Raw genomic sequence first — 23,231 nt, 5'->3', positions numbered from 1 at the left:
TAGATTTCTTCCTCCGACAGTTGGCCGATGTAGGCTAGCAGCCGAGCCCCTCTCTTTCGCCTTCCTCCCTCTCTCTCCCTCCCCACACTCTCTCTTTCTCCCTCTTTATTGGCCCTTTTTTGTGGTGGGCCCATTTTGAGCAGGGAGCCAAACTATTCTCCCCACCCTCTCTTTCTTTCTTTTCGTCGGTCCTTTTCGATGATAGGTCAAGTTGAGTCAACTTTCTCTCCCTCTTCCACTCCCTTTCTCTCTCTCCCTTTTTCTCTTTGCCATCAGAATTCCTCCCCTAGTCAAGCCTCTCTCTCTCTCTGTTATTGGACCCTTTGCATGGATTGTTGCTGGCCTTCTTTGGTAGTGGGTCAGCCATCGATTCCGTTTCTAGTCTCCCTTCTCTCTCACTTTGGCACTGGATCTATCCCTTTCGGTATGATCTTACTCTCTCTCTCTCTCCTTCCTTCCTCTGACCTCGAGGATGTTTCTTTGTCTTTCTTCTTTCACCTCCCTTCGGCTTTGAGATAGAAAAGTGGTTTCCTTTTTCTTTCTCTCTTCTCCTTTTCAGTGTTGGATGGCCAATGGGCCTCTTCCCTTCCTCTCCACACCATTTAGGTCTTGGTGAGGTTGTCACGAGCTAATCCGGCCATGGGCCAATTGCTTCTTTCTGTCTGTATCTTCTCAGCAAGATAAAAGTTTCTCAATTTTGAAATTAAAATTTTAAAAGATAGTTTTTGTTTATATGGAGATTTAGATTTTCAAATATTGATAGGATATTGGGAAAATTAAAAATTTGAATTCAAATGTGAATGAAATGTTGACGATTCTCCTACTCTTCTTTATGCTTCCTTTCTTTTAATATTTTTCTTAATAAGTTTTGATATATTTTTTTCCTCTCTTTTCAAGAAAAAAGAAATTGTTATTTTGCTATAGCATAATATTTGTCAAAGAAATATGCACCCAAGTCTTCTCTAATATATACCAAACATTTCATTGACATACATTTGTTGAATTGCTGGCGCACAAGAGTTGCATTGCTACTATTTACCTTACATAATTCAAACCGAGCTCCTTCAATATCTTACTGTTGTCGGTCTAATTTTAGGTACCTCCTTGAAGACTCTAGCAACAAGCCAAGCCAAGTTTGCTAATTATGATTCATTGTGAATAATGATGAAGGTACAGGAGGTGCGGTCACTGCAACAAGGCAAATAACATCCGATCAATTAGGGATGGCAACGAATTGAGTATGAATCGAGTTGGCCCATATCTATATCCGCTCCATAAGTAAAAATTCTTTATCCGTATTTGCCTTAGGTCGGGTTAAGTTTGATTAAATAAAGATGCGGAGCGGATCAGATCGGATCGGCTATACGTAAACAATATATATATATATATATATATATATATATATATATATATATATATATATATATATATATATATATATATATATATATATATATATATATTATGGTTATATTGGATTGGATTCAAGTCGGAGCATATCATTATTTATATTCGATTCTGTTGCATCCAACTCTCATGTCTGAGGCTGGACGGATGATGTGAGATGTATGCTAGAGACGTTGACCAAACTTTGACTTGAACCTGCGAAAAAGCTTATCGGAGTGTTTTTCGATGAGAACCCTCTAACGTTCAAGTTAGGAGATAGAGAATAACGAGAGAGAGAGTAGGAGTGGAGAACTTACTTTGAGGATCTCTATGCTCTTTTATTTATAGGAGAGGAGTCGGAGTCGTATACGTCTCGGATTTTGATTGCCTTTTCAAATTTTGTGTGTAGATTGAGTCGGCGAGAGTTCTTTTTTTTAGGAAGATTCAATCATGAAAGATTCTCCTCTGTCTGGACTTTTTCAATTGTCGAAGAGGCAGATTCCATCTATGGTGGTTTTCTGACTGTAGTTCGACTTTGATTGATATGGAATAGATTGTCTAGAGCCGAGGTGAACTTCTCGCATAAGCCAGGATTGGTTGCTACTCTCACTCTTCATGGCATGCTGGATAATCTTTAGGCCAATTGCAGATGTGTGGATGGTCAGATTTACCTTCTAAAGTTTGGCTGGTGTCAAGGATGAATTTAATCGAGATCGAGGTGGAGATCCACAATTGATTCGAATTTGCTTTGGATTTTTTTTCTAAAATCTATACTTATTTTGGATTCTAATTGAATTGAATAAAATTCATTTCATTTGGATTGAATTGGATCGGATATTCAGTGGATCGGTTAAAATTATCACCTCTATAGTTCATGAAAATTTGGATCTTAAAAATTTGATCAAAAGAGAAGGATGCTGAAGGAAAGCCGGCAACGATTCGCCAACGGAGCTCTTTAACATTATCAGGGTGGGGCTGTGCCAAGAAGGAAGGAGGGACGATTTTGGGGAGAAGAAAAGAAAGAAAACAAACGGACCACTGTATTTTTTTAATTTTAAATCGATTTTTTGGGGGTACGTGCCTCATCCTCACGGCCAAATCTATGATTCCGAGCATACAACTTTTATATGGAAGCAGTGGCAAGTTATGCTCTCTCAAAATGTCTTATACCTTATACCGTTAACACTTGGCTGTCTTTTGGTTCTGCAATCCTCAATGTACCCACTTTTCTAGAGAAAGAATGTTCGAAAAAAAAAATTATCATATGGATCAGATCTAATAGAGCAGTCCAAATCCCGAGATATATATATGGTAGACAACAGGCATCTCTTATTTGGTCTTGAATTATCTAAAAACAAAGGGAATAATACGATGAATGATTATTGAACTGATCCATCCGATAATTAAACATGTCCGAAGCCCAACTTCGGTACTAATTGATCCACTCCAAGCGTCACCTCGTTGTTAATAGCTAGCAACAACGCATCACAAAAAGAAAATTATATCCGACATCATGTACATGATGTGGAAGTGCACTGCATGGATTTTCTTTTTTTTATGGGTTCCATTCACTTATGCTCGTCTTGATGATTGGCTTATAGCAAGATGATGATGTGAGTGGTACATGGCCATATTAATGTATACAATATGCGGTATAATTTCTCCACCACAAGCATAGCCCAAGCTATAGCTTTTGGACCCGGTTAGCTGCACCGTTCCCCAGGCGTCACATTGGCGGAGTTGGCACGGCATTTTGGGCCTCACAGCATTTGCCTCCTCTTCTCCCTCGAGTCACGGCCGATGAGAGAGAAATTATTGCCTGGACCACGCCCAGTTAGACCAGCCAAATCCCACGGTGGGTAACACGCCACATTTGGATGGTCTACTTGGGCGTGGTCCAGGCAATAATTCATCTCTCGGATGAGACGATTTAAACGTGGCTAAAGGACATTGGCTCACACCAAGTCAGCAGTCACTGTTTTCTTTTTCTCGACGTGGCAAGAGCTCAAGCGACATCCCAAGCCGTTTCTCTGGGCCCACATCCACGTCCGAGGTCCGACCAAATCTTTGACCTGCCACGTCGTCGAACAGCGGCCAAGTGCTGTAATGCTGTTCGAGGAAAGACAGCCGATCTAACAGTTAATCATGGTAACACGGTAAATTTAATTAAATAAATAAGATCGCCCTCCCATTATTTTTCCGCGTAAAAGAGATCGCTCTCTGAGGTCTTAATTCTTGGTATCTCCACGCGGTACTCCTTCTAGTCTTTCTCTCTCTGGCCCTGGGCCTCCTGATCTCGCCCTCTCCACTCCTCCGCACCGCCCAGACACAAAAAACCCCTAAATTTTGCTCTCTTTTCGCCGTGCGATCGCCCTTGATCTCGGAGGAAATTTCTCTGGGATCGTGGAATTTGGATTTCCGATCAGTTCTTCTTGCTTGGTTTTTGATATCGACCCGCCGAGATGGCCTACGGCGATCGTCTGACGACCTTCGAGGATTCGGAGAAGGAGAGCGAGTACGGATATGTCCGCAAGGTATCGTTCCTGGATTCTTATTTGTTCTTCTGTTCCCGCTACTTGGATCAGGTTTGATGGAGTATATGGTTTCATTGATTCGAGCTTTCATAGGTTGAGATGTATTTAGGGCTTTTCTTGTTCTAATATGCGATTTGAAATTACAAATATGTTCAGATTTTATGTGTATCAGATTTTATGGACGATTGATTTTTTTGGTTGAGAGATTTCTTTCTCTCTCATTCTTTTCTTAAAGAAAGATTTCTCCCATTCTTTTTTAGACGTTTCGCATCGTTTGGTTTTTGAATGTAATGGACGTTACGAGTTCAATTTCTTGACCTCATTTCGCCTAATCCAAATTATCTGTTAATCAAGCTATTAGAAGCGTCGGACGGATGTTTGCCAAGTTCCTCGTAGTCACGCCTTTGTATCATGATTTATGCTGGATTTTTGCAGTTTTTTCCTTCTTCTTTCCTCCGACGTCATTTGACTTGTGCAAAATGCTTCGGCTTTAGTTACCTTACTTGAGAGCAAGTTGTGGATTTTTTTTCCCCCCCTAAATGTTTCTATTTTGGTTTTGGCATCATTTTTTAATGTTTTCCACTTAGCCTTCATGTCAAGAGAGATTTTTTTGTTTTATGGTTTGTTTGCGAAGAATAGAGCCACTACATGCTTCTTGAGAGGAAACACTTACAGTTGTGGCATAATTCTCTCTGTCAACAATTAATCTGCGTAAAACTTCTGATCTGTATGAGGAAGACATGCCTTCTAGATCTTTAACCTGGAATGTCCGAATCAACTTACAAATGAATGATTCCATTTATGTACCTGGATCTGTTTAAATTTCATCCTTATGATAAAGATAATTGTTTTTCCCTTAACTGGTAAAATTCTCCTTTGGTCCCTCTGATTTTAATTATTAGATGAGAAAAATGGCCCGAATATATATCTATATACGGTGACTGCCTGAATATATTTTGAAGGGTACTCTGTATGAAGGGGACATTGTATATGGACTGTTGCTGTTATGACTTTCTTTTAGAATTATATGCCTTCAATTATGTTAAAGGAAAAGGAAATTTCTAATGCTGAGTGTGAAAATAAGATAAAGAGATCTGCCAAGCACAAACCTTTTGACTATCGCACTTCCATTGTTTTCTACTGAATTATTGCTTCAAAAGGTAAATATGCACCCCCTCCTTTCTTTTAAGTTGTCTGTAATTAACATATATTTAACCATTGCAGTGAGTAGCATTATTGTGAACATTAACTTATATGACCAAGAACTATGTACCATGAATCAAACCATTTTGCTACATCCCAAAACCTAGAATGACTGGTAGTAACATTTACATGCATTTTCAAACATTTTGTTCTTTCCTTGATTGATATGCTTCCACCACATTCTTATGGTTGTGAACATTAACTTCTACGGAATATGATACACCCTGGGAATTAGAACACTTTGCTATGTCCAAAGACTTAGTATGATTGATAGTAACAATTAAATATGTCTCAAACATTTTGCTATTTGCCCAATTTGAGACCTGTCCGCCACATTCTTATATCTGATTATGGAATTCAGGTTTCACCTCCTCATGAAATTCACCGATGAAGGTCAATTCTCATTATATTTTCATGAAATAAAAATCAAAATTCCATTTTTAAATGTTTAATTAATGAATAAACCATTTCGTTTGTTTGTATTTCGCTTCACAGAAGCTTTCATGAATCATAATAAGGCTTTAGACTATGGAAAGTATCTTTGAAGAAGCACTTTGACAAACAAGGATATGATATCTTTTATTGTGGTCATTATAGTCTCTTTCAAGTTTCAAACGATCAACCATGACTATTTGAATGGCTATGTTCCATCTAGTTTGTGCACCTTATCAAAGTTTTCCCCTTCATAGGAGCATGCCCTTCAGGATGAAGGAGTTAAGAACTGTTTTGGCAAGTGCAGCAAAGATTTTAGGAGATTTTATTGAGAGGAAGTGTACAATGTCTATCAAAAATTCTGGAAACAAAGGAGGTGGCTTAAGGTTATTGGGTTATAAATTTTCTAGAAGAGAAGAATTTTGTTGGGGTATGAAGTGCCTTTGAAAGAATGAATGGCAAAGAGGCATCTACAAAGCGGACCTCACATACTGAAGACAAGTGTTACAATCTAGATATGGTTAGGTGCTCTGGTTCTTTACATCTCAGGTGTCAATTTTTAATTGAGAATTTGGTCTTTGCTCGTCTAGCTTTTCAAAAATTAAAATCCTCCTCCATATTTTTGGAATATTTCTTGCATCCAAATTGGTGTGTGCTGGACTGTGAGAAGTGGTATTTCATATATCATTACTGGTACAGAAGAAGCTGATCATTTATACTGTCTTTAGAGTTTGAATCATATTGCCAATATGAAACATCTCTTCCCTGACCATTACCAAGACATAAGTCCTTGATCTTCCAGAACAAACACTGTTCCTCCAGACAAATGTCTTGAGACCAGATCAGTTTTGGATTTGAAGTTGGTTATGTCTAGGTGCAAAAGCATTCTTGATTTTCTCTGTTTAGCCAGGAATACTACTTTTATGTCATGTTTCCTAGCAGGTGTTTTTTTGGTCTTGTTTCAATATTACTTGGGATGAGACTTTCTGCTTGTTGGAATGTTTCCATCATATGCCTTTGCATTCATACACTTGACTGCTTTTCTGGATGCCATAGATAAAGAAATATATCATCCTATATGTTCAAGTTTAGGGAAAAAATAAGCAGAATACTGCCTGATTTCAACATGAACATTTTGTCAACATCAACTTGCTGGATTCATCTCCAAATTTATTCAAATGGTTTCTGTTGGTTGATTTTCCTCTGTCACTTTCTCGTGAAGTATGGCTTTTTTTTTTTTTTTTTTTTTTTGCTGAGGTTTATCACATTTGTTTGGCCTTGTCAATTTATGAATTCTTGTAGGAAACATTGAGCTCAACTGGACCATGATAAATCTGTTTATTCAATTACCATCTCTTTTCCAAAACTGTAGATAAAAGATTCCATGCAATGTAACCAATCTGTGGTTTCAAATTCATCATAGACTCCAGGATGGACAGAAAGTTTTATTTCCAATTCTCCTAATTTTAACAGTGTTTTAAGCTTTATTCTGTTGCCTGTCAGCAGTAAGTCCAGAAGTACATTAGAAAAAAGAGTTGCTAGATTATGGGCTTGTGAAATGTAGCAACCTATGCATTTTAACAGAGCAAGTGAATTTGTGTTTAGTTCTGGGTGAAAAAGGCTATATACGCTTTGGTTACTGCTAAATTTTCTAAACAACTTACTTTTCGACCTATTTTGAATTACTCTTGTTTTTCAGTTGCATGCGAACAGTCCCAATTACTTATGTTCCAAAATGCCTTTTGTTTTATCATGCTTATCTTCATCATTGAATGTACTTCTCAGTTGACATTTGAAAGTGGGACTTCCAGACAGATGCACAAGCTCTTTTACATTTCCTTGACTATAATGTGACAACTTTGTGGAATTGAGCCTTGATGCGTTATTTGGCTGACACTTCCCTGAAATTTTCAGGTCTCTGGGCCAGTTGTTGTGGCAGATGGAATGGGAGGTGCTGCCATGTATGAATTGGTTCGTGTTGGTCATGATAACCTTATTGGTGAGATTATTCGGTTGGAGGGAGATTCAGCTACCATTCAGGGTGCAAAACTTAACAGACTTTCAATCATATTCTTATTTCTTTGTGTTTCTGTGTATCAAATGTGGAATTATTTTGATTTAGTACATGATAGTACATGAGAAATTCGGAGTTGCTATAACATACACATTGTTGCTTGGATTTCAGTTTATGAAGAAACTGCTGGTTTGATGGTAAATGACCCTGTTTTGCGAACCCATAAGGTATATATGCCGGGTTGTATGCATGCAATCAATATTGATTGATTGTAGTGTGCTCCCTTTTATGAGTTGGATGTTTTTTCCTGCAGCCTCTTTCCGTGGAGCTGGGGCCTGGTATTTTGGGCAATATTTTTGATGGGATTCAGGTTAGCCTATGAATTTAAGAACTTAAGTACATTTTGAATGTTTCAATTAAATTATCGGTTTATATTCATGAGGCTCACTAGTTGTTAAGAATCATATGGTGCAGCTGCTGTTTGGTCATGTACCTCAATTTCCTTTGAGTCTCAAAAACTATTTGGCTATTTGTTTATCTTGTGGTTGTTGTTGTTAGTTCGGATGATTCAGCTACTCCAAGCATCATGCTTTAGATGCCTATCATGGTTTAACTGTCATGCAGTGATGCAGTTAGTAAATGATTAGCTAACAGTGCATTTCTTTGTTCTCCTTCAATACAGCGCCCTCTAAAAACTATTGCTTTAAAGTCTGGTGATGTCTACATTCCTCGTGGTGTTTCTGTCCCTGCCCTTGACAAAGATACATTGTGGGAATTTGAGCCTAAGAAATTAGGTGAGTTGACCAAATCATTCTTTTATTTTCCAGCACACTTGTTTCGGTTGTTGGACTTTTGGCAGCTATTTGTAGAGTTCAGAATCTTGATATTTTCTTGCACTCGTTACAGCTGTTGGAGATCTTCTTACTGGTGGAGATCTATATGCTGTAAGTTATGCATTGGATGATTTTTTTTTTTTTTTTGATTTTTTGATGCAGACTCTTTTAATTCATAGTGGAAAAATTCTTAGCTCCATTTCAGTTCTATAGTGATCACGATATTGATTATTTGCCATGCAGACTGTTTTTGAGAACACTTTAATGCAACACAATGTTGCACTTCCGCCAGGTTCCATGGGCAAGATCACTTATATTGCCCCTTCTGGTCATTACAGCCTGAAGGTCTGTAATCGGTTTTCCCTGCTTTTGAATTTTAAGGCCCTTAATCTTTGTTATGCAAAGCTTATATGACTTTTCATCATCTTTTGCTTCCTATTTCTCTTTTACGGTGTGATTTATTCAGGATACAGTACTTGAGCTTGAGTTTCAAGGTGTCAAAAAGCAATTCACAATGCTTCAGGTAATAACTTGTTTATTTTCAGAGTTTGGTTTTTGTTAGCAGCATGCTGAATTTCTGCCAGTTTTACTTAATGTCCATTTACACAGACATGGCCAGTGCGGACACCAAGGCCTGTTGCAGCAAAGCTTGCTGCTGATACACCTCTGTTAACAGGGCAGGTAAAAATAAATTATAGTTTTAATATTATTTCTATTATTAGTGAGCTCATTTTTCCTCGCATATCCTTTCTCTAAATTTACTAAAAATTGTGTAAATGGTCTTTAGCGTGTGCTTGATGCCCTTTTCCCTTCTGTTCTTGGGGGCACTTGTGCTATACCTGGTGCGTTTGGCTGTGGAAAAACAGTTATCAGTCAGGCACTGTCAAAGGTAACCATTGGTTGAATGATTATTTCTTATTTCGTGTTTTCTGTGTCAACATGATCTTGCACTAATTTTTGTCACCTCATCCCACTTGTCCAGTACTCCAATTCTGACACGGTGGTTTATGTGGGCTGTGGAGAAAGAGGAAATGAAATGGCTGAGGTTTTGGCCCCCTCCCCTCTAGTTTAGCTTGTCTTGTCCTTTTCGGTTTTGCTGGATATCTAATGTTTACTGCTATACCAGGTGCTTATGGATTTCCCCCAATTGACAATGACTTTGCCTGATGGCCGTGAAGAATCTGTCATGAAACGGACTACACTTGTGGCTAATACTTCCAATATGCCCGTGGCTGCTCGAGAGGCATCTATTTATACAGGTATCAGTTCCAATCCCTGCATCCCGATGCATGTGATTCATATGTTCAATCAAGAGAGGATTGAACATCTCCTTGGTGGAATTAAGAGCACGGGACAACCATAAGCAAACTGGAGCTGAATACTCTAGTCAGATCACTTCTATCTGTCCAGTTAGGGGGGGGAAAACTGTGGACTGGGCTGTTAACCAGGACTGCTAATGATTGAATTAGTTCAGATTGAGGCTGATCCAAACAGAAAAGACTGCTAACGGATTGAGGCTGATCCAAAAGTTTAGAAACTGGAGCTGATGCAACAACCCATTGGAATGGAGAGAAAGCTACTTTAAACCGTCCTAGTCTCGTTAATGTTTAGGATTTGGGATTGGGAGTAAGTATGGGTATGTGGAAGATAATGACAGGGAGTGGGGTGTTGGAGTTCAGGGTCTAGTAGCAGGGCTGTGAGGTGGTGGATTTGGTCGTGGGTGGATGGTAGTGGCCTAGTGAAGCAGAGGTCTGTGGGGTTTTGAGCGACGGTGTGGACGGGAGTGGAGGGAGAGAAGAAGGGGGTGGGGTGTGGGGTTGTGGGTGGGCAAGGGAGAGGAGGGGGACCTGCCTGGGTTCAGTATAATGCAGCCATCGCTGGTTTGGGTTGGGAGAAGGTGGTTGGCCTTGGTGGAAGGAGTACGGTGGAGGAGATGAGGATAGTGTCGGCTGCAAGAGAAGAGGACATGGACATCGCATTCATTGTGTTTTGATTTTCATATATGTGACATAGTTGTTATATTACCTGAGATGTATCAATATCATATAGTAAGATAGTTGGGTCAGGTCATTACCAGATTGCTCGACCCCATCCTGAGTTCAGTTTGATAAATATTCAGGTTATCCATTCATCCTTAATGGGGCTGCTGGTGGGTCATTTGAGTCAAAAATATTGACCTTATCCAGCTTAACCTGATCATGTTCTAGATGGAATCCAATTAATTGACAGCTTTACGCATAATATTAGACTTCTGTAAACATATGAGTTTTTTTGGTCTTTTTAATCATGTTCAATGATATTTGCATAAATAAATGTGCTGCTTATAGAATATTACTATTTTTCGATAGTTAAGTTTTCTGAGTAAGGGTTATTAGAAAATATAATGTCTCCTAACTTGATTATATCCTATGGAATCTTGGTTTGCTATTCTTGATAATCACTGGTTACCCGGATCAAGGAGTTGGGATGTCTCTGGTACTTCATTTTCTGTAATTATGTAATTCTGTCACTGCTCCCACCATTTCACTCTTGCTCATTCTCACATATGTGGCAATGAATGCTACTGAACAGTTGATTCTTAGATGCAAACATGGGTTATGCAGTGTGGTGGACATTTTGCAATGGCTCATGCTAAAGCAACGATGAGCCTAAAAAGTTGAACATTTTATACAGCCATACTGTAAATCCTGATATACCAGACAAAGTATGCTACGGAGTGCATGCTCTGTTTGGGGCCTCTGTTAGATTTATGGATACTTGTTGTCGTAGTATCTCTTTGAATATTCTGAATGTGAACAGGGAAAAAAGATCAACTAGAGGTTTTACTCACGGAGGAACACACAATCTTCTCCCAGTCTGGGCATCCTATTTTTTCCTTTTAGTTTCTTTCACAGCATTGATAAAGCCTGCTTATGATGCTCATAATTTTTTGTCAAAGCGGACATAATCAAACATTCAACCCTAATCTTCTCATGTTCACCTTTTCTTAGCCTGAAGCCAAAAAGGGCTTTGAAGATGAAAGATTGACTGGAGTGGGGATTGGTGTGCATGAGAATGTTATATTTTATGATGTTTCATAATATATGGAGCACTTTTGCTATATTCCCGTGTTTGATATCAATGAATGTGTAAATTTTAGTTTCATCCTCGGACAATGAGGACATCGGTGTGCCATGAAGAATTTGTTTTGCATGTTCTCTTTGTTCGGAAGCTTATGTTAGACATTTTATTTTGTTATATTATATATGATCCGGTGGTTTTATAGTTTCTGAAAAATGATTTTTAATAATCTTGGTTGTCTTCAGGAATTACTATTGCTGAATACTTTAGAGATATGGGCTACAATGTTAGCATGATGGCTGATTCCACCTCTCGTTGGGCAGAAGCATTGCGTGAAATATCAGGCCGACTGGTAATTAACCTTAGATTTTCTTATCTCATGACAGATATCTCTCTCTCTCTCTCTCTCTCTGTGCGCGCGTGCACGTGCGGTGCATGCATGTGTGTTATATATATGTTATTTGCTATTGTCGTATACTGGAGAACTAACCATATGTAACCATATGTGTATAAACCATCTTATTTGGTCTTTTAAAATGATCATGAAGAAATAATTAAGTAGCCAACCTTAGCAGGAAAATGCTGGTTCATGTGGAATGTGACAATTCACTTTCCCATAGGTTGAACCATTAAGAAATTTTATTTTAGGAAGCTGTTTAAGCAATATATATCCCATCTCAAGCATTTTATGTATTGTCTTTTGAGTTTATCTACTTTAAGGAAAAAAATAGTGCATTATTAACTGTAACTAATAGTAACCATTTCTATGACAGGCTGAAATGCCAGCAGATAGTGGTTATCCTGCATATCTTGCAGCACGTCTAGCATCCTTCTATGAACGTGCTGGTAAAGTGAAATGCCTTGGTGGTCCGGATCGAACTGGCAGTGTCACAATTGTTGGTGCTGTTTCCCCTCCTGGTGGTGATTTTTCAGACCCAGTGACTTCTGCAACTCTTGGTATTGTTCAGGTGAAAGGAAATACGACCGGCTAAAGATACGATAATATTTACCTCTGTTTTGTTGATCCTGTATATTTGTCCATTGCCTTGACAATTTGTTCTACAGGTCTTTTGGGGCCTGGATAAGAAGCTTGCTCAGAGAAAACATTTTCCATCAGTGAATTGGCTTATATCATATTCAAAGTACTCAAAGGTTTGCTATTGTACCATATTTCTTATGCCTAAGACATAATTTATTATTAGGAAGTTTGACAATCTTGATTGTTAGAGAGACTGAAAAAGGAATGGAAAAAAAAGAAAGAAAGAAACAGAAAGAAATGCAAACCATATCAAGGATTTTCACCAATATGGCACTATTACACAAAAAGCAACAAGTAGTTCCTGTTTTCCCCTCCATTGCTCTTATTTGCTACTCTTACTTCATATAAGTTTTATATGTATGATCTAATCACAGTTTCTCAGAGTGCACTTATTAAGACCTTCAAGTGATATAGTGTTTAAGCTAAGTTTAATTTCAGTTCTTCGATTATATTATGTACTGCAGGCCTTAGAATCTTTCTATGAGAAGTTCGATCCAGATTTTATTGACATCAGAACAAAAGCCCGGGAGGTGTTACAGAGAGAGGATGATCTAAATGAAATTGTCCAGGTAGTCTTTCCAGCTTGGCTAATCTTAATATGGCTTGCCATTTTTAAGTACATTGATATCATCACTTATTTTGGATTCTCCCTGGAAAATCAGAATGCAGAAACTTAAAAAAGGAAGACAGGGTCTTTGATGCTTCCAGTGTGTTTACTGTAGTTTTGTAGGCAATATGTTTTATTGGTGTAGGAGATGTATAGCAGTTGTTAACATTCATTGTGGATGATATATCTGGTTGTCTGCAATCAGTTTTTCCACAATATTGATGACAATATAGCAAATGTTAATATTCAGCGTTTCTCTAACACATTTGAGATATAAAGTATCAAGTCTGTTAGAAGTTGTAAGCAACAAGCCCAAAATGACGAGATCATAGTCATTGTTATCTCTACACATACAATTCTAAAACATGTCTCTCATGGTTACGAGTTCCATTGAGACTATAATTTGCAGCAGAATATTATTATTATCCAAAAATATTTGTTCAGTGATTCTTTATCTTCATCTGTTCCATTTGTCATGCAAAATCTGCTAATGCTTTTGATGAAAACTTTTAGACCTGTAGAGGCATGTTTTGGATTTCTGATGTTAGCTAGCAATGAGCAGATTAAATCTCCAGTCACTTGTTGTATTGCTATCAAGTTTTGTCTTTTGTCTGATTTACTGGCAATACTGCAGCTTGTTGGCAAAGATGCATTAGCGGAAAGTGACAAAATCACCCTAGAGACAGCAAAGCTTCTGAGGGAGGATTACCTTGCACAGAATGCATTTACACCGTAAGTATACTAATTCATCATAATAAGCTACCTCTGCTGTTTTATCAGTTGCTTCTGACCCTTGACATTAGTAGTTTTGTGCAATCTCCTCATAAAAGACATGGCAATTGTGACAGGTATGATAAATTCTGCCCATTCTATAAGTCAGTCTGGATGATGCGCAACATCATTCATTTTAATTCTCTGGCAAATCAGGTAAATTGGAAGTTTTTTGATATTTTACCTTGTTAAAAAAAAAATCTAATGATGGTTCATTGGTTTGTATCAAAGATTGAGTTTGGTTCTTGATATCTTCCGATTGGATTTGGCTTGCCAAATTGTTGCATAAGGCTGTTCAAAAAATCTTTTTCAAATGTTTGATGTGCTGTTGAAGAATTAGTTGATTGGATACCTCAGTTTAACAATCAATTTCTGGCTGATGCTGATGATCTATGGAACGGCATTAATGGGTTCTTTGAATTATTCTTTTGTTGACTTCAGTTTTTTTGTCTTCTAATGTATTTTATTGCTCCATGTATTTATTTGTTCTGTTTATTTATATGATGCATTCTCTGATTCTTCATATGTACTTCATGTTGTTTATTTGCAGGCAGTTGAGCGAGGAGCAGGTTCTGATGGCCAGAAGATAACATACAGTGTCATCAAGCATCGTTTGGGTGACCTTTTCTACCGTCTAGTGTAAGTAACTGGATCGATACATTTTTTTTCAAAATGCTACGTCCTAAGATTTTTAACCGTTGCTTAGTACCATGTTGCTTAGTACCATGTGTCGAATGTCTTTTGGACATCTGTGTAATTAGACATGTGAAAAAGTTGGTGTAGCGTGAAGTTTAGAACAGTTGAAGTAGTGCAGGACAACGGGCACCAATATCTGTGTGAGTGTATCATATTTTTAAATGGTAACAACTCTAACAGGAGATATTGTCGACTTCATGAAGCTTGGAAAACTTTGCTTCAAACATGTCAGTACAACAGCAATCTGATATTGTTTTTTGGTCAGTAAAAGAAAAATATAAAATTTTCTGTGGGTAATGTGCTATTCTTCCAGGAGGACAGTGTTTGCCATCCATTAAACTTAAGCAAAACCATCAGTTGCAACACATATCAGATCAGGAAAGTTCATTATAAATTGTGTTGGTAATCAGTGATAGAAAGTTGTATCTTGGTTAAGGCTTTTTAAAGAGCTATATTTCTTGATGCTAGAAATGACATTAATATGAATGTATTCATTTATTATGCAGGTCCCAGAAATTTGAAGATCCCGCAGAAGGTGAGGAAGCCCTTGTTGGAAAGTTCAAGAAATTATATGATGACCTCACTGCTGGGTTCCGTAATCTAGAAGATGAAACACGGTGATGTACTATTATGTATAATCAGAGATGAAAGTGATGAGGTAGTCTGTCTCTACATTACCTGGTCACTTGGACGATTTTCAGCAGCAGTTTGGTTTCTTCTGTAGCATGTGCATACACATCATGCTGCTAGTCTATGCCTCAAAGTTTTGCATATCTTTGGACATTTTATGTTTTCATAGACCTGCCTTTTTGGTTATTCTAGTAAGGGAGGCAGAAGATCGCCATTTATATGTTCTCTTGTAATAAAAGGTGGATGTATTGATAATTTCATAGCTCAATTAGTCCATCTATTTCAACTGCAACCATTTTGATGGGTTGTTGCTGATAGATTTTAATGTATCTCAGACTTCAAAGCCAGCCCTGGTTCTGGTGATTCATTTTTTATCTTGGCAGCCTCATTACTTTTCTGAAGTCACAATATGTTTAAATTTCAAATATTCTTCCTAATTGTGAATTATCATATCCTACTTATTCCTTGATTATCTGTTGCCATCCCATTTTTGTCGCATATACAAGGACATAGGTGCATGTAGGTTATCAACTTTTATGCTATTTTCTTTCATCTTAATAAAAAAGGTCTGCATTTATATAGTCCCTGTGAATATCTGGAATGACCGTGGGACGATAGCATGGTTGGTTTATTATGATCTGATTGTTCTGGGTTCGAAACATGAAAAAGGTCAGTGCACATGAGGATAAGACTGTATATCTTTTTTTTTTTTTTTGGTCACACCTTGCAGCGGTGGAAACCTCTGGGAGGTTCTATTTTCTCGTAAATATATAGAATATTTCTACTACTTTTTGACTCTATGTGGAAGTGAATAAGTTAATTTATAATAAATATGGTAATTTTCGCGTTTTTTTACTCTATGATAAATTACTTCGCTCGGTATGAGAGAGATTCATTCATGAGTTAAGTGGAGTAAGTAGGTTTAGAAGGTAAAAAGTTGTTGACTAACTTTTTAGAATTTTGCCCTTCTAGTGCTTGTTACTCTGCGCCAACCACACATGCTTCGTAATAAATTGCCTTCTGATATTTGGAATCCCAGTCTAGCAGGCTTTGATCGCCAGGTTTTCAGTCCTCTCTAGTGGTGGCACCTCCATCTTCGGAACCAGTGGAACGAGGCATCTCTATTGTCGTCCTTTTTAATCTAGGCCAGAATTGGCCTTATTTTCAGTCCCAACTCATGTTTACAGCTTTAATAATTGTATAATGGTGTTATTAATTTCTGCATTACTGGGTAGCTGACTTGTAGCTTTATTAATTGTGTAATGGGGCCATTTTATCATTACGGTTCCCAACTAGTAGCAAGAAAAAGGTCGCGTATTTGTCTCTTCAAGCCAGTTCAGCATGCGTGGTGTCACCTGTGTTGGTCAAGCTTTTACAAATTTTCAGCTGGAACAAACGGTAGATTTCTGCCAGCAGCCAAGTCTTCCCAAAACCGGTAGACCAGCACAGTATTGTATGATAGTGACAGCTTGGTTGTGCTTGGGCATGCTAGTCCACCGCTTGGACATTGCCAGTTCCAACATAAAACCAAAGAGACAGAATATTTACGGATTGGGTTGGTATAAATCCATTAACCAATAAAGAGATGTTGCTGTTGTGCTGAATTGAGTTCATAAAATTTCAGTGAGAGATTGAAAAATTAAATTTCCAACTTCTTAGAAAATTTTTTCATAGTTAGTCAATCAGTAGGGATGGCAACAAGTAGGATTTGGATCGGATAATGTACTATCCATCTTCAAATCCAAACTTAATATTCTATACTCAAATCCTATCTGATATCCGATCGGTAAGAAAAAAAATATTCATCTTCATACCCAATAGGTTCGGAGATATCCATGGATAACCCATTTTTTTATATCTAACCCATACCCACTTCATATCCATCCTATATCTAAAAAAATAAACAATCAAAATAATTTTATGCACATTATCAACCAAAACAGAATTATCAAATCAATATAGAACATAATTTATAAGTCTAAATTTATAGAAATCAAACATAAAAATAGAATTATAATTCAATATAGGATATATAAATAATCAAAATAATTTTGTACATATTATTAATCAAAATAGAATTATCAAAACAGAATTATAAACATATATATTCGGGTATGAGTTCGGATATGGATTCGGATATTACTCATATCCATAGGTTCGGATCGGATTAGGATTCGAATTTGGATAGAAAACAACATTATCTATATTCTATCCATATCTATATTATAGTTTTTAAATTTTATCTAAATTTGAATTTAAATTCGATCAAATTTTATTTTTTAAATTTGATTAAATTTGGACAGAGCACGTATCCATCAGATCAATTTTATCATATCCTTATCAATCAGCTGGATGAGTAGTTTCCTGCAGAGCACATGACAGCAGCAGGTCCTCCGTGGCATTGCTTGTCTTATTGATTGCGTTCACCAAGTTGTCCACACAATCTCATTATGCGACGTTAGTGGACATTTGTCAAAGCCACCTGTTGCCGCTGAGACCTGGCCTAACCTAGGTGCCGAGCTGACGAGGTTGCTGGAAAGGTCGGCTGGCCTGCTGTCCCAGTCCGAGAGGTTGGCTTCAAGATCTCGGCACGTCTTCGAGGCAGAAAATATGGAGAAGGCACGTCAGCTGTGGTCAGTTCCAAGGTGTATCATCCCGGATCGTAAGAGTTGTGCTGATCTAAGACTGTACCATTTGGCCATCCAGATGGGTTATTATCTAAGAATGAAGAGGCAATAAAAGCTTGGTAGGAGCATAGCTTGCAGTTCAAAGTGCTGTACCAAGCCATCCTCACCAGAATCCTAAGTAAAATACGTGAGGGGTTTCCTGGTTCTGTTGTGTTCTCGACCCCTCTGTACTCCAAGCAATTTGTTGCGATTCCACTGTTCTCTGCAGTCTAGCCAACCTGAAACCTTATAGTCGGTGGTCACGGTCCAGTATATGGCATGATGTAGGCTTGATGGGGAGAAATGAGTGGACGATATGTGTTTCTTTATAAACTTCTAGCTGCCCAGATTATTATAACTACCAGAGACAAGGAGGACACTGGCATCTGAATTGAGATGTGTAGTTTTTTCACAAAGTTGATGACAATTTAACTCTTACTAGAGACTCATCCACTTCACCTCTAAGAGCTGCCATACTACATGAGTAATGGTCAGAGGTCGAGAGGCATCAAACTCCTTCCTCTAGTTCTCCTTGGACCTGCTTCCCAGAACCATGGAAGTGGCAGCACTTTGCCGCTTGCAGCAGCAGCGGATGTAGCATCTTGCTTCATCGAAGCTGGAACTCCCCCTTAGATATATGAACTGGGATCACTAAAACGGTGTTGTTAGGCAATTAACGAGCGATCTTGTGATAAATCTATTACTTTATCAAGAATAATCTTTTTCTGGGGTTAGGAAACACTGTCTATTGTAAACTGTTGTATAAATTTCAAGACAGAACTTTTTGCTATTATCATCGTCGATCTTAACTAGCCACACATGGACTTATATGCTAGTTTCCTTTTTCAAGAAATCTTTTGCAATATTTGTGGCAAAAAGAAGTAGAAAATAACTTTTTGTCTTGGTAAAAATTATATGTAGCATTTGCACTTCTTTTTCGAGTTTTCTTTCCTTCAGCAACTTGTGGAATGAATTGTTTATTCCTTCACATATTTTATGTGCGAGAAATTCTTAGTGCACCATGGGCAGTGTAAAAATTTCAACGTAAAGTGCACTGCTTTATGTAATTGGTTCATATAGTTACCACTTTTCAGTGCGTATTTAATGCCTGTAGTTCTATTTTTTTATTTAAAAATTTTGCATGATGAAAATATTCTTACTCTTTGAAAAAATTTATAACATTCTGTGATATATTATGATTTTTTATACACAAGATGTCATAATATGGTCTGACATATCATAATATGATGGAAAATATCATAATATAGAAAAAATATTTTTGTCCAATTATTTTCCAACACACATTTAATGCTTGCAGTTCTGTCTTTTCATTTGAAAATTTTGAATTACGAAAATGTCCTTATTCTTTAAAAAAAATTATGATATTCTGTGGCATATTATGACATTTTATGTCAAAATCATGATTTTTTGCATGCAGAATGTCATAATATGGACATAAGATATCATAATTTTTTCTAAAGAATCAGAATATTTTTGTCATTCAAAAATTTTAAATAAAAAGTGAAACTATATGCATTAAATACGTATTAGAAAGTGGTGGCCACGTAAATCAATTACATAAAGTGGTATGCTCCATGTCAGATTTTCTACGCTGCCTGCGGTGCATAAGGAATTTTCCTCAATGTGCAGCTTATAGGTTTTTCATAATTTTTTTATCTTTCTGCCGGCTAACCCAACCTTTTTTTTATTTTTATTATTTTTTAACAATCCAGTTTGAAACACGATATGCGAGTCTCTTCTAACACTTGGTAGCTTCCGCCGGCCCTTTTCGTTTTTCTTTTTTAGACAATCTGTTTTAAAACACTATATGCGAGCCTCTTCTAACCCTTGGGATATATTGCTTCCTTGGGTCACGACTCGTCGCTTTCTTGGGATATATGGAAATCTTCTGACTTGCTCCAACTTGTAAATGACGACGCTATTGGAACTTATTTCTGTCTCTATAAGCCTGTAACTAGGGGACTCCGACGCTAGCAAGAAGACACACACACAAAAAAAAAAAAAAAAAAAAAGGAGGAGGAAGAAGAAGAAGAAGAAGAAGAAGAAAAGAAAAGAAAAGAAAAAGAAAAAGGCATCACATTGAATGCATGGTCTTTGTGATGAAAAAGAATGGTTAGAAACAGACCCCGGTACAAGCAGCCCCCTATATATGTAACCTATCGCCCTCCTCTACTCCATCTTCTGTCATTATTTTAAATCAAAGTGGAGTCTCTCTCTAGAATTTTAAGGTCACAAGGGAACGAACTTAACAGTAGCCAGCTATATATCTGGGTGATAACGTAGGTAAAGGTGATTGACTCGAGGGTTCTCAAATCAATCTCAGATGATGATGCCTTTATATCCATTTGGACTGAATTACGATTAAGAATTATATATTCGAGTGCACTTAATCTCACATCCTTGTATCCACTTGGATTAAATTATGTTAAGACATGTCTCGTTGTTAAAATAAGTATGACTAATATATCGCGAAAAACGCTATATAAATCCAGATCTCGACTATAATGCAGTGTAAAATATTTTTGGACCAGAGACGCAGTGGAAGACTGCAGAAGTTGCTAGTGAAGCTAAAGTAGTTTATCTACAGTTATGCTGTCTCTTTAGCAGCGAATAATAACACCTTTCTACTTTTTCCTTTGTTTATTTTATAGAATTAATCTACTGCTTTTGACCTTGAAGGGCAATATTATTTCCAGTTTCGACACTTTACGCAGATTGCCTACTGTTGAAGAACTCGTGTGGGGTACAAAAGAGGACAAAGATGCCTACCAGAAAGAAAAGGAGATAGTTGTAAGTACCACAACCTTAATACTTGTACCCACTAAAAGTAATTATCGGGTAACGTCGGCATTTCTCATGTGGAGACCCATGGCTTGGATTGGCCGACATGGAACGACATGACAAAATGTGGATGCCTTGCTCCTCCAGCACAACTCATGTACTGTTAGATCACAGATCTTCCACAGATTCTGAACAAATTTCCAAGTAAGAATTCTTACTTCCCTTCTTTCCTTCCATGTAAGAATCACATCATGTCTAATGCTGCATCTCCTTTTGGGGATTAAAAAAGGATCATTCTTCAGACATCTGGAATTATCCTAGACAGAAATACTTTTTTCATTTCGCACGTAATTGAAGACATTTTTGTCTCTAAAAAAGATTGTAAGTAGGTAGTTCCTTATGTCTGGGATATGCAATTTTTTTTTTTTTTTTTGTTATGCCCTTTTATTGATTGTTGTTTGATAGGCAAAGACTTGTTTTATTGGAGGATGAATGCAGCCTGCATACAAAACCAAATTTACTGTTCTTTATGAAGCTCAAACCTAAATTGTGTTTTTATAGAACACAATGATAACTCTTGTAATCGCTTTCTTCCCCTACCGACATCGGCATTTGAATTCCTTCAAAGATTATTTTGTTCATGCAAATTCTGGGAACTCCAGAAAAATAGCTATCATTCCTACCATATAATGGCTATCTTTTTTGAGTACTGTTTAATATTAGAACGATGATGACATGGCCACGACTATTTCATCTTTATTTTTTGATAATTGTTATTATATTATTAATAAGAAAAGCCATCCAGATATTCAGATGACAACTGTTATAACATTATACCAGCCCTTTTTTGAAATCTTGTAGGTCAAAGCAACTTCCAGTTGGTATTTTAAGAAGCTGATTGCATGCCTATCAAAAATATTACTCTTTAGCCTTGATAATAGCATATAATCCAAATAATTCTATTGCCACGACCCAAGTTAATTTCATGTCCGACTCAACAAAAGCCTTGAGACATATAGTGTGTATCTAATATATTCTGCTTAATTGTCCTATTTGATAGTCAATGATTGGTGCAATGCACAGGAATCAAATCATTCACTAGATATGTTGGTCAAAATAATACTGGATATAAAATAGAGCAATGCTACATTTTGCTTTATGAGGAAAAAGAGTTGGGTTTAATTCTAGCAATATCTATCTTTGTATTGCATGATGGTTGAGATTAATTAGATCTCGATCGTACCGTGTATGTGATTCTGGGTGTTGTCATATATCATATGAAGTTGAGTCAATCACGATCGCTATGAAAATTATCGTGATGGACCCGACATATGAATGGTCATGACCGAGAGACGATACCTCTCCAAGGAACCTTTGAGTTAGGGAGAAGATGCGAGTTCTTTGCTACTTTGGAACAAAATCAGAAACGGAGCAATTGCCTTGAAGCGGCAATAAATAAGAGTATATAAAGTAAGTTACAACAATATCTTTTGAGATTTATTTTTATTATATTTATATCCAATAATTTACCAAATCTATACTTATATCTAGTTAAATTAATGATATTATTATTTTTTACCTTATGCTATTGTTAATATTTTATTATCATTTTTGAATATTGAGATAATTATCAATTCCGGACATGGGACACCTAATCAAGGATTTAATTGGATGAATGTTGGGCTCTTAATTAAATCCTTAATACATGAACGTTGGGCCTTTAATTATATGGTTTAATGGGCTTAAACGGTCAGATTCACACGGTAATAAAAAAGGCCATCTTAGGATATAATCTCTCAATTTTTTTTCAAAAATTTTTATTCTTTTACTTTCTGCTTTTCAATCTTTTTTTTCTATTTTTCAAGTTTTTGTTTCAATTTCCATTCATTTTGCTGGTGATCCGGTCCTACCTTAGGTTATTTTTTAGGATTTTTTTTGCATGAGGGTTGGGAATGCATTTTAGAATAGTATTGCACATGCTTCCAAATTTCTTAATTTTATTATTTAATTTTATAATTTTTAATACTTTTTTTATAATTTTATAATAAAAAATTAAAATATTATTAATTTTTTTAATCTACATCCAGTATTCTATAAGCATTGTTCTAATAATATTTGTTGTATGAGATTTCCGATTGCATATGGACATGGCTGAAATGGATTGAAGACCATTAGAGCGATGTTCCTGCAAAATAAATTCCGATCGAAATTAGCTCCAATAAAGATCCTCCGATATCAAGTTAGGATCTGACGTAATCGAGGAGACGGAGAAGAAATCACAAGAAGACATAAGTGTAGTGGGCACATGCACCAGAAGATCCTTGTAGAAACCAATTTTGATCGACACTTATTTTGTAAGAATACCATTCCGATGGTCTCCAATCTGTCTAGTCATATTCGTACGTGGTCGGAAATTTTTTGCAATAGATTGTGGATATGGTTGGAGCGGACTAGAGACCACCGGAACGGCATTTATGTAATGTTGTGGGCAGGCTGTGGGGAGATCTTCCTTAATAGTCCCACATCGGACAATTTTGATGTGTGCATGTGCTTAAGAG

General features: G+C 37.0%; 1 protein-coding gene across 1 annotated transcript; it reads left to right on the top strand.

Annotated features, from left to right (window-relative positions):
• The first annotated feature begins 3,611 nt into the window (after positions 1–3,611).
• LOC105039332 (V-type proton ATPase catalytic subunit A) lies at positions 3,612–15,579 on the top strand. The gene is made up of 20 exons (XM_073245816.1): positions 3,612–3,920; positions 7,470–7,596; positions 7,741–7,796; positions 7,883–7,939; positions 8,252–8,363; positions 8,476–8,513; positions 8,646–8,747; positions 8,869–8,925; positions 9,012–9,083; positions 9,190–9,291; positions 9,385–9,447; positions 9,529–9,661; positions 11,708–11,814; positions 12,236–12,430; positions 12,528–12,614; positions 12,966–13,070; positions 13,743–13,840; positions 13,957–14,035; positions 14,430–14,518; positions 15,082–15,579. The coding sequence occupies exons 1-20, from the start codon at positions 3,849–3,851 to the stop codon at positions 15,194–15,196; spliced, it is 1,866 nt and encodes a 621-aa protein (XP_073101917.1). The 5' UTR covers positions 3,612–3,848; the 3' UTR covers positions 15,197–15,579.
• The last annotated feature ends 7,652 nt before the right edge of the window (positions 15,580–23,231 follow it).

The sequence above is a fragment of the Elaeis guineensis genome, chromosome 1 (assembly GCF_000442705.2).
Source record: "Elaeis guineensis isolate ETL-2024a chromosome 1, EG11, whole genome shotgun sequence".
Classification (NCBI taxonomy): Eukaryota; Viridiplantae; Streptophyta; class Magnoliopsida; order Arecales; family Arecaceae; genus Elaeis; species Elaeis guineensis.
This window is presented reverse-complemented; position numbering and strand designations above follow the sequence as displayed.

Coding starts and splice junctions, on each gene's coding strand:
- LOC105039332 (XM_073245816.1), top strand. CDS start 3,849: ATGGCCTACGGCGATCGTCTGACGACCTTCGAGGATTCGGAGAAGGAG. Junction 7,597..7,740: donor AGATTCAGCTACCATTCAGG/GTGCAAAACTTA, acceptor CTTGGATTTCAG/TTTATGAAGAAACTGCTGGT. Junction 12,615..12,965: donor CATATTCAAAGTACTCAAAG/GTTTGCTATTGT, acceptor TATGTACTGCAG/GCCTTAGAATCTTTCTATGA.